This window comes from Mercenaria mercenaria, chromosome 6, assembly GCF_021730395.1.
Source record: "Mercenaria mercenaria strain notata chromosome 6, MADL_Memer_1, whole genome shotgun sequence".
Classification (NCBI taxonomy): domain Eukaryota; kingdom Metazoa; phylum Mollusca; class Bivalvia; order Venerida; family Veneridae; genus Mercenaria; species Mercenaria mercenaria.
In genome coordinates, this window is record NC_069366.1 from 64,592,959 (window position 1) to 64,604,979 (window position 12,021).

General features: G+C 36.2%; 1 protein-coding gene across 1 annotated transcript in view; it reads left to right on the forward strand.

Moving 5' to 3' along the window:
- Positions 1-12,021, forward strand: part of LOC123548572 (serine/threonine-protein kinase Nek11-like) — a 36,281-nt gene that overhangs the window by 16,742 nt on the left and 7,518 nt on the right. Inside the window, exons 7-13 of the mRNA XM_053546156.1 lie at positions 173-258; positions 843-971; positions 4,335-4,410; positions 4,829-4,943; positions 5,355-5,558; positions 9,299-9,547; positions 10,270-10,354. Coding sequence (XP_053402131.1) covers positions 173-258; positions 843-971; positions 4,335-4,410; positions 4,829-4,943; positions 5,355-5,558; positions 9,299-9,547; positions 10,270-10,354 — 944 coding nt within the window. The remainder of the gene's footprint in view (positions 1-172; positions 259-842; positions 972-4,334; positions 4,411-4,828; positions 4,944-5,354; positions 5,559-9,298; positions 9,548-10,269; positions 10,355-12,021) is intronic.

The window sequence follows — 12,021 nt, forward strand, 5'->3', positions numbered from 1 at the left end:
TGTATGTGTAATAAAGTTTTTAGCACACCAAGGCGTAGGTGGATGAAATGAAATCTTAACAATGAACTAAAATTCACTGCTACATTGCATCCCCAGATCAATTTTTCTGCAAAGTAGCTATTTTTGCTGAGACCAGAAAATGAATTGACAGTTTTTGTTCTCGGTCTTGTAGAAAATGTCGGAAGAGTATCAAGCAAAGCATAGTAGCCATGACAGTAATAATGCCAATAATGATGCCGTAGAAATTGCTAAAGTTCTGTAAGTATCTTGCTTATGTACTGTACATCATATAGTATTCATGTCATCTTTAATTTTGCAATTTTATCATCCAGCAGCCTTGTTTGCATATCTCGGAATTGACTTAATTCTGGTATTAATACTTGGTTTAGCAATATTAGTAAAAATATTAATAAACACAAATATTATCCGCTTTTTGGTCCTGAGTTATTTTCTCATTACAAAATCATAGGACAATGTTTTCTAAGTAATCAATATGTCATATTTGATCACCATAATAGTAATTGCTTTGTAATAACTTATATAATTCTATATCTAAGACATGAAGTAAATTAGAACTTTTGGACACCTACTTTTAGATACGAAATCAGTCGCTAGCATGCATCTTTAGTGCTTTATATACTAGTTTTTTGCTGTGTTGAAAGCAGTAATTTTATGGCTAATCTTGCATATTTGATTTTTATATGATCATTGACTTGCCATTAAATCATAACACTATCTACATTGTTCTACATGAACTTCTAAATTTAATTTGACGTTGTATTTAGAATACAATGTAGTCTTGTTAAAATAAAATTTTGAGTGCAAGTTTTTGTTCTCTGCAGAAGAGAGAAATCGCGTCTAGATGATTTAAGGAAATCAGAAGATGATATAAAGTTCAAGAATCTACCACCAAGAGAAAGAATGAGATTAAAGAAAATGAAGGAGGCAGATAGGGAGGCAAAGAGATTAAGGTTTATGTCTTTTTAATTGTAATTCTATTTTCCTTGTTTGTTGAACATCATTTTGGTTTTCTCTTGTAATTTTTTAAGAGTACATTGGGAGCTGTATTGAAGTTGGTCAATAAGTCCTTCCATAATTCCTTTCCAGAGGGATATCTCCATAATCATTTAATGGATTTTCCATTTAATAGCTACATAATAGCTGTTCACCATCTGATTCATTATATGATGAAAATGTGCATGATCTATGATACTAGATATAAGGTCAAGGTCAAATAGCTTTATGTCATATGCACTCCATATCTTCTAAACTGCTGGAAGGATTTTGATAAAAGTAACATAAGTCATTTCAAATATCCAGGTGAAGTACATAAGTCACTTAGTTCAAGGTCAGTGTCTTAGTTGAAGGTTAAAAGTCATGGTCACAAGATGTTACCTGCCAATATCAAAGCAGTTTTGGGGGGTATTAATCACTTAAGTTACAGCTCTTAATGCTAACTCAGTGTTATTTTGGTGTTGCACTGGCAGTCTTTTATCTTATTGTGCCTGTATTTTCTTACCAATACTAACATGTGACCCACAAGTAACTCACAACTTTACTTCAAGAATCGGAGTTGGAAGGTTTCTGCAGAAATTTTACTGTCTGCTGAATGGTCATTGGGCAACTTTGTGAAATAGTTATTAGGTTGATGTTCCCCTTACTCAGCTGTTTTTAAATAGACATCCCTCTTTCAGTGTAATAAAGCCAAAAGGTTTTGTTAATCCCAGGCCACGAGTGGTGGGGGTTATAAGAATGGTCTTCATCCTTACATCTGTCCATAACAATTGTGTCTGCTCCATATAACTTAAACCCCATGAAGGATTTTCATGAAACTTTGGTCAATTGATCACCTCATCAAGACGATGTGCAGAACTTATGAGTCAGCCATATCGGCTCAAGGTCAAGGTCACAACTCAAGGTCAAAGATGTGAGCCTTCCATTTTGTGTCCACTCTGTATCTCCTAAACCCCTTGAAAGATTTTCATAAAACTTGAGTTAAATGATCACCTCATGAAGATGATATGAAGAAGTCATGAGTCAGCCATGTTGGCCCAAGGTCAGATGTTTGGGGACTATAAATTATACTATACAATGTCAATGCTTCCCTTCACAGTTTGACCAGAGGGAAAAAATTCCCCTCCTTTTGATTTTATTTAATAAAAACTATTAAACAAACAACAAATCGAAAAACAATATTTTTAAGGCGATAATTGTTTGTTTTGAAATTTAGTTATCTGAAAATTGGGATATGTTTATAAAACAGGGAATGGGGGTTTTAATGTCTGCCTTGGTCAAACTGTACGGTTTTTATGCTCCCAGAAAGGAAGCATATATTTTGCTGCTTTGTCCATCCAAAAATTCTTGTCTGGACTATTTCACAGCAACCACTGGATGGAATTCAGCAAAATTTCATAGGAAGCTTTGCTCCCAAATGGAAATGTGCATATTATTATCTTTATGTTCTGTTCGAATGATTTTTCATTGAGTTTTTGCCCTTTGATTATTAAACATCAGTAAACTGTAGTGCCATCCTTATCCAGAGTATTTCTCAGCAACCACTGGCTGGAATTCAGGTTAAATTCATAGAAAATGAAAACTAGAGCGCCATCATAGTCAGGAGTATTCCTAAGCAACCCCTGGCTAATATTCAGGGAAACTTCATAGAAAGCTTCACTCCCAGGAGGAAATGGGCATATCTTGTGCATGCTTTTTCTCAAGAACTACTTGCTGGAGTTATAAGAAACTTATTTTGAAGTTTCATTACTAAGATGTTGTGTGTTTCCAGTTGATAAATTCTGCTTTTTGATTTCAAGTTGACTTTGTCTGATGTGTGAATTATGGCTATTTTTTTTAATGCTAGTTTTGCACATAGAATACAGTAAATTAAATGTTGATGAACTTCTGCATGAGATATACCATTTGAGAAAATGCATGTAACTAATAGGAGCTGCTAGCTTTATGTAACATTAATGTTCTAGTCTTAAATGTTTTACCTGTCATAAGTAAATTTGTTTGTGGTTTTGAAAAATAAATGCACTGCAAAAATCGTAGAATACAACATGTTTATTTTTAACTGTTTTCATGCTGCCATTAACCTTTACCCTGCTAAATTTCTAGATTGGACTGGTATTTATTCAATTTATTATTCAAAGGGATGTTCACTGAAAATTTATTGACTAAATAGCAAACATTGCAGAGCAAGGGTCTACACTTGTGGTAAAGGCAGAAGCACATGCCCTCAGTAGGCTTAAGGTTAAGAAAGAGACTAAAGGATTATGGTATTTTTGCTCAAGGTGAGCTATTGTGACTGGTCATTGTCCATCGAGTGTCATCCATCAATATTTGCCTTGTAAACACTCTAGAGACCACAGTTGTGTAGCAGTCTTTATGAAAGTTGGTCAGAATGTATGTCTTGATGATCTCTAGGCCAAGTTTGAAACTGGGTCATGTGGGGTCAAAAACTAGGTCAGTAGGCCAGATCAAAGGAAAATCTTGTTAAAACTCTAAAATCCACAGTTTAAGTTTGAAACTCATGAGAATTTCTCAGAATATTTGTCTTGATGACATTTAGGTCAAGTTTGAATCTGGCTCATGTGAGATCAAAAACTAGGTCACCCAGTCAGATCTAAGGAAAAACGTGTTAACACTCTAGAGGCCACATTTATGACCCTATCTTCATGAAAATTTGTCAGAATGTTTATCTTGATATAATTTAGGCCAAGTTCAAAACTGTCACGTGGGGTCAGAAATGAGGTTGCTAGGCCAGACCAAAGAAAAATCTTGTAAACACTCTAGAGACCACATTTTAAGTTTGAAACTCAGAGAATTGGTCAGAATGTTTGTCTTGATGACTTCTCAGTCAAGTTAGAATCTTGGTCATGTGGGATCAAAAACTAGGTCACATGATTAAATCAAAGGAAAAGTTTGTTAACACTCTTGAGGCAACATTTATTACCCTATCTTCATAAAACTTGGCTAGAATGTTTATCTTATGGATTCCTAGGTCAAGTTTGAAACTGGGTCATGTTGGGTAAAAAAAGCTAGGTCACCTATTCAAATCAAAGGAAAAGCTTGTCAACACTCTAGGGGCTGCATTTATGACTCTATCTTCATAAAACTTGGTAAGAATGTTTATCTTGATGATTCCTAGGCCAAGTTAGAAACTAATTTTTGTGGATTTGATTTCATGGTTTAGTCAATCCACGAAAATAAATCCCGGCAAGCAAGTAAAATTTTATGTTCGGAATTTGAACCCCACAAATCATATCATGTAAGATTGTGTTATTTTTAGTATGCGATGCAGAAATTAAGGCATGATTATGTTTATTTTGCAGTGAAGTAGCACGTGTTCAGCTTATAGAAAATCAGCAGCGGAGAACTGCAATTCAGCAGACAATTAACAAACCTTCTGTAAGTTGATTTAAATCCGTCTCATTATTTATATTTTTATCATTTAAATTGAGAAAGCTTATTCATAAATGAGATATTCAGAATAAAAGTGAAACTGCACCTTTGGCCTACAGAATGTCAAAGAATGTGATCAGTACTTAACCCCGGTAGTTTTATTGGTCAGTAGATTAAAGGTCACTCAACGTAATTTCTCATCAATTTTGAAGTACAATTGAGCTTACGGCAATCAGTCAAACAATTACCTGTAGTCAGTTGATCACTGATATTAGTGTCATTAGGTCAGAGTCACAACTTTACTGTGACTGAAAATTACATACCCAGTTACCTCTGACAGACTGTCATGGTAGTGGAAACACTGTGCTTTTTTTTGTTTGAAAATGAAAACTTCCTTAATCACAATCAGTTCCTTGTTACATAGATACCCGCATGGCAGGGTGGTTCGGGCGAGGGTATGGATCTGCGGTCGGCGCTCACTGTGAAAGGTGTTGGTACCAAACAACCCAACAAAGACTTTGGCACAAGATCTGCTCCTAGTAAGTCACTGCATGTTGTGATTGTGCTCTGTGATAATAACTTCACTGTGAGATTTGCACTTTATGATGTGGTGTGATGATATTTTTTTAAAGTATTCAGAAATAGTTTGACCATTTGATACCCTTTCTGGTCAAAAAAAAGAAAAAGACAGTCATAAAAACATATTACAAGATATTGTTCATTCCAAGTTCTAAACAAGACTTCATATTTGACTGACAAAATAAATGTAGGACAGATAAGTATTTGTATCCAGCAAAACTTTTTATCATCCTTTTTTTCCCTCCATATTTTTTACTATGTCTCGATTATTAATCTGTAACATACAATATATTTTTTTCACAGTCCAAATTTTAACTATTTGACATCAGTGTACAGGCTTCCTCTTGACAAAACATTTTCCCTCTATATAGTGGTATTGTATGATGATAAAAGTTCTGATGAAGACGAGCAGCAAGAGACAATCAAATATAACCCGATGAAGACCGCAGGCGGTCCCCCATTGGAAGAATATCTACCGAAGAGTTCAGCAAAATATCATGATGATAGACCTATTACTCCATTAAAGGATAAAATGGTCTATGAGAAAGTCTTCTCTTCCCTTGATTTTAAAGATGGTGAGTTAATTACACAACTGTTGTCATGATAATTTTGTAAGGTTGTTGTTCTGAAAATCAGTAGACTTTCAGAGGAACAGAATATCTTTCATGATGTGGCAGAAGTCATGGAAAGATTAAGGGAGAATATTCATTCTAGGTCTAAATTGGAATGCTTTGCACAAAATTTTCACTTGTGTATGTTTGTACTAACACTTGCATGCATCAGATATGTATTGAATCAAGTAGACATGAAAATTAATTCTTTGTTTTTTGTAAAGCAGACTTATCCCTTAGTGTAAAAGCTACATTCTGGCAGAAGGAAAATAGTTTTCAACCTAGCTTTGGGTGTACAGTCTTTCCATGTAAGAAAGTCATCCAGCTGGGTTGTGGAAGGTTGGTGGTCCGCCCACTTAGCTCAGTAGGGAGCAGATCTACGGATCGTGGGGTCATGAGTTCAGTCCCCGGTTGGGGGGCGGATGTTCTCCGTGACGATTTGATAAAAGACATTGTGTCTCAAATCATTTGTCCTCCAACTCTGATTCGTGTGAGCTATTGTGATCACTCACCGTCCGGCGTCCGGCCGTAAACTTTTACTTTAAACGACATTTCCTCATAAACCGCTAGGCCAATTTCATCCAAACTTCACAGGAATGTTCCTTGGGTGAAGCTCTACAAAAATTGTTCAAAGAATTGAATTCCATGCAGAACTCTGTTTGCCATGGAAACCAAAAGGAAAAACTTTAAAAATCTTCTTCTCAAAAACCAGAAGCCCTAGAGCTTAGATATTTGGTGTGAAGCATTGCCTAGTGGACCTCTACCAAATTTGTTCAAATCATGACCCCGGGGTTAAAATTGACCCCGCCCAAGGGGTCATATGAATTTACATAGGAAAGTCATAAAAAATCTTCTTCTCAAAAACCAGAAGCCCTAGAGCTTAGATATTTGACATGTAGCATTGCCTAGTGGACCTCTACTAAATTTTTTCAAATCATGACCCCGGGGACAAAATTGACCCCCGCCCCAGGGGTCACTTGATTTTACGTAGATTTCTATAGGAAAATCTTCAAAAAAATTTAAAAAATAAACCAGAAGGCCTAGGCCCCAGGGGTCAAAATTGACTCGCCCCAGGGGTCACTTGATTTTACATAGGAAAATCTTCAAAAAAATTCTAAAAATAAACCAGAAGGCCTAGAGCTTAGATATTTAACATGTAGCATTGCCTAGTGGACCTCTACAAAATTTGTTCAAATCATGACCCCCGAGGTCAAAATTGACCCCACCCCAGGGGTCACTTGATTTTACATAGGAAAATCTTCAAAAAATTTCTAGAAATAAACCAGAAGGCTTAGATCTTAGATATTTGATGTATAGCATTGCCTAGTAAACTTCTACAAAATTTATTCAAATCATGACCCCGCCCCATGGAGTTATTTGATTGTACATAGAAATATCTTCAAACATTTTCTAAAAATAAACCAGAAGGCCTAGAGCTAGATATTTGACATGTAGCATTGCCTAGTGAACCTCTACAAAATTTGTTCAAACTTGACCCCCCAGGGTCAAATTGACCCAGTCCCAGGGGTTACTTGATTGTACATAGGGAAATCTTCATAAATTTGCTAAAAATAAACCAGAAGGGACTTGTAGAGGACTATTTAATGATGCTGCATACCAAATATCAAAGCCCTAAGCCCAGCGGTCTGAATGTTCATCTTGATGATATCTAGGTCAAGTTTGAAACTGGATCAACTGCGGTCAAAAACTAGGTCAGTAGGTCTAAAAATAGAAAAACCTTGTGACCTCTCTAGAGGCCATACGTTTGAATGGATCTTCATGAAAATTGGTCAGAATGTTCACCTTGATGATATCTAGGTCAAGTTTGAAACTGGGTCACCTGCCGTCAATAACTAGGTCAGTAGGTCAAATAATAAAAAAAACCTTGTGACCTCTCCAGGATCTTCATGAAAATTGGTCAGAATGTTCACCTTCATGATATCTAGGTCAGGTTCAAAACTGGTTTACGTGCCATCAAAAACTAGGTCAGTAGGTCAAATAATATAAAAACCTTGTGACCTCTCTAAAGGCCATATTTTTCATGGGATCTGTATGAAAAATGGTCTGAATGTTCATCTTAATGATATCTAGGTCAGATTCAAAACTGGATCAACTGCGATCAAAAACTAGGTCAGTAGGTCTTAAAATAGAAAAACCTTGTGACCTCTCTAGAGGCCATACTTTTGAATGGATCTTCATGAAAATTTGTCAGAATGCTCACCTTGATGATATCTAGGTCAGATTCAAAACTGGGTCACGTGCTGTCAATAACTAGGTCAGTAGGTCAAATAATAAAAAACCTTGTGACCTCTCTAGAGGCCATATTTTTCAATGGATCTTCATGAAAATTGGTCAGAATTTTTATCTTGATGATATCTAGGTCAGGTTCAAAACTGGGTCACATGAGCTAAAAAACTAGGTCACTATGTCAAATAATAGAAAAAACGACGTCATACTCAGTTCAAAACTTGGTCATGTGGGGACAGGTGAGCGATTCAGGACCATCATGGTCCTCTTGTTTAAATAATGGACGGCAGTCCGTGCTAGTCGGTGCATGCTCTGTTTTCCTCCTACAAAAGGAAGCGGCTTCCTTTTAAATTCATGTAACTTATCCGATATACCACCCACAGAATTAAAATTTATATCGTTGTTAATGTCAGCATGTGGGGCGTAATTATGTTGTGTTTTAAGTCTTATCATGTCACTTACATTTAAATAGTGACAAAAATTTGAAAGTAACAGTCTCACACACTTTCAGAAATGGCGGCGTCAGATAAGTTCGTGGCGCAGGAAGTATTAATAAAATATTGTGTACATCACGTTGTGATTCCTTCACTAACAAAATGAAAAATGGAAAATACTGGAAGTCAGGCAGATGTTAGCAGGACACTTGTCTTTTCATGGCATAAACGTTTTAAGGAAGGTAGGGCGAGTGATTCAAAGAGAGAGCAACATAGTACTTTAATACTTCCTACGCCGCGAACTTACCTGACGCAGCCATTTCTGAAAGTGCGTGCGATCGTTACTTTCAAAAGTCATCACTATTTTAATGCAAGTAAAGTCAAAGACTTGAAACGCAACATAATTACGCCCCACACGTTGCCATTAATGACGATATAAATTTTAATCCTGTAGGTTGTATTTCAGGTAAGTTACATGAATTTAAATGGAAGCCGCTTCTTTTTGAAGGCGAAAAAACTGAGCGTGCGCCAACTAGCCCTGACTGCCGTCCATTATTTAAAAAATACTCAAATAATGTGACAGATATTTAATTTTAAACTCTGTAGTCCTGCCATACATTGAAATAACATCAGTCGAAATAGTTATTTGATACGTCGCTTATTTTCGAAATAATGAAAAAAAAATCGTGATTTTCTGGGTCAACCCTCGTAAGCTTTAATAGAGCAACCTCTTCTAAATCTTTATAAATTTCTTTAATATTGGATTCTAAAGTATGCAATGGAAATCTACATATTTTCTTTACAAATGTCCATAGAAAGCTGATTAATACTATGATTGATCTTTCATTACTTACACCTGTATATAAACAATAAAAGATCAATTAATAAAGGTAAAATATGCAAAAGCTTATGTTTCGTGTAAACACATGTATTCAAAGGTCCAGCTTATTACAGTGAAAAATCTGGTGATCTAATACCTTACCACAGTGACCGTATTTTACATCACTAATTGTATTCTCCCAGGTATTCCAGAGTCTCCAGCTCTTGCCAACACTTACTACTCTCAGTTTGATGAAGATTTTACTCCATCTGATGAGGATGATGGTGATGATGAAAATGCTGTAACTGTCGTTCCTAAGAAAGCTGTTGCAGGCAGTGGCACTGATGACGATGATGATATTCTCTTTGGATCTGGAACATTAACTAAAAAAGATGATGATGATGAATTTTATAGTCATTTACAGTATGTTTTAGACAAAGACAATGATACAGGTAGGTGTCAAGGTCAGAAAGACAAGTTCTATACCTCTTGAATTTTTTTAGATAAGGGACCTTTTGTTAGTTTATTGTAGAGTCATTAAAATTTGTTGGCATAAAATTTTGGGGATTCAGCAAAATAGACTGTTCTGTTGGGGACATGAATTCATGTATTTTGTATTAAAGATAGAATTACAGAAAATATGTTAACAGTTTATTCACTGGAATTTAACTTTGTGCATTGAAGCAAAAAAATAATTCCTAGATATCATTTAAGTTTATATTTGAGCCTTTAGTCAATAAGATTTCTTCCCTACTACACAAATAATATATTTTAATGATAGATACTGTAAAATCATTTAATCTCGTGGGCATGAAATTTTGTTGTTTTGGTCAAAACGGCAATTTCATGGGGATATGAATTCGTGGATTTCAACTTTTGAACATAAATTGAATGGGAATTTTACTTGTTCATTGGGATTAAATTTCGTGGATTGACTCAACCATGAAAATTAGTCCGCCTTGAATATTAATGATTTCACAGTTACTGTAATGACATTTATATTAAACATACTGTGAAATCTTTTAATTCGATGCTTCAAGGTTTTGACCAAGACAGCTGTTTTGTGGGTCATGAAATTGTGGATTTGAACTTTTTAAAGTGTACAAACAAATTTCTGTAATGGTGTTATTTACCAATTTATACCTTAGTTACACCATGGATGAATTTATTACAGAAGGAACACTGACGCTTGCAGATGATGTTGAAGCTGGTGCGTTTGGACCTGTTGCCAGAGAGGCAAAGATAAAAAACCTCAGGGCGTATCCTTTTCTTGGAAAAAGGATTTTAATATTTTCGTAAAATTGTTTGACATTTTTCTTATAGTAGAGCTATTGTTGTCACTCATTTGTCTGCATCACAAAAGTTTTGCATGTAAGCAGGTTTCTCTAATACTACTAGGCCTAAAGCTGTCAAACTTCACACATGTAGTCAGCATCATGACTTGGCCAAATCTGACTTTAACATCATGGGTTAACCTCCTGTGGCAAGTTACATAACTCAAGCTTTTATTTTATTGAAAGTATGTCCCCTTTTTAACATAAAAATTTTGCAACAGTTTTGCATGTAAGTATGTTTTTGACTCTAGTTTAAATTTGAGCAAAATTATTTACTTTCCACATTAAAAATTTTTGCTTAAGCTTTTGTATGTCAGCTAGTATTAGGTGGAAGGGCTTCAAATAGTGAAGTGTGCTGTCATTAGACAGTACTTGTTAAAAAGATTTGTATAAAATTTGGAACTTCAAACATGTAAAGAATGCTGTAGGTTTATTTCCAAGATTTCATTATGAATCTGTTAAACGCTTTTTATACACCCGTCTCTGAAAGAGCGGGGCGTATTATATGAACACCCGTGGTGGCGGCAGCGGGCGGGCGCCGTCCAATGCTTTTCTGCTCTATAAGTAAAAGAGTTTTCATCAAATCTTCACCAAACGTGATGACAATGTTTGTGGGCATGATATCTTGGCCAAGGTTGATAACAAGCCAAATTGTTCCAGGCGCTCTTGGATTATGGCCCTTGAATTACTCGAAAAAACAGCGAATTTTGCCTTGTCCCCTCTCTAAGTCAAACAGTTTTCATCTGATCTTCACATAACTTGCTGACAATGTTGGTGGGCTTATTATCTTGGCCAGGTTCAATAACCAGTCGAATTGCCACAGGCATTCTTGGATTATGGCCCTTGGATTACTCGAAAAACTGCAAATTTAGTGTTGTCGGCTCTCTAAGTAGAACAGTTTTCATCCGATCTTCACCAAACTTGCTGACAATGTTTGTGGGCATAATATCTCGGCCAAGTTCAACAACCAGCCAAATCGCCCCAGGCACTCCTGGATTATGGCCCTTGAATTACTCAAAAAACTGGGAATTTAGCATTGTCTGCACTCTAAGTCGAACAGTTTTCATCCAATCTTCACCAAACTTTCTGACAATATTTGTGGGCATAATATCTCTGACAAGTACGATAACCAACCAAATCGCCCCAGGCTACTTGGATTATGCCCCTTGAATTAGGCCAAGTTAAATGACGGGCGTATTTTGTGACAGTCTGGCACTGATGTTATGCAGCAGAATATCTTCCATACTTAAATAATGACAAGGGGTTCAGTGGCTAGGTGAATAAGGTCACTGATTTTGAATCACTTGTCCCTCACTGTTGTGGGTTCATAACATTGCTTGCAGTAAAAAATTCCATCCAGCTGGCTTCCTGAAGGTTTGTGGTTCTACTCATGTATCAACCTTTGCAAGAACACCGGGGCCAAGTGGTTAGGTGCTGATTTAAAATCACTTGCCTCTCATTGATGCTTGTTCGAGCCTCACTTCAGGCGATGAATTCTTCATGTAAGGAAGCCATTCAGCTGGCTTGGTTCTACCCAGGTACCTGCCTGTGATGACATAATGCATGGAGGGGCATCTAAGGTCTTCCTCCAC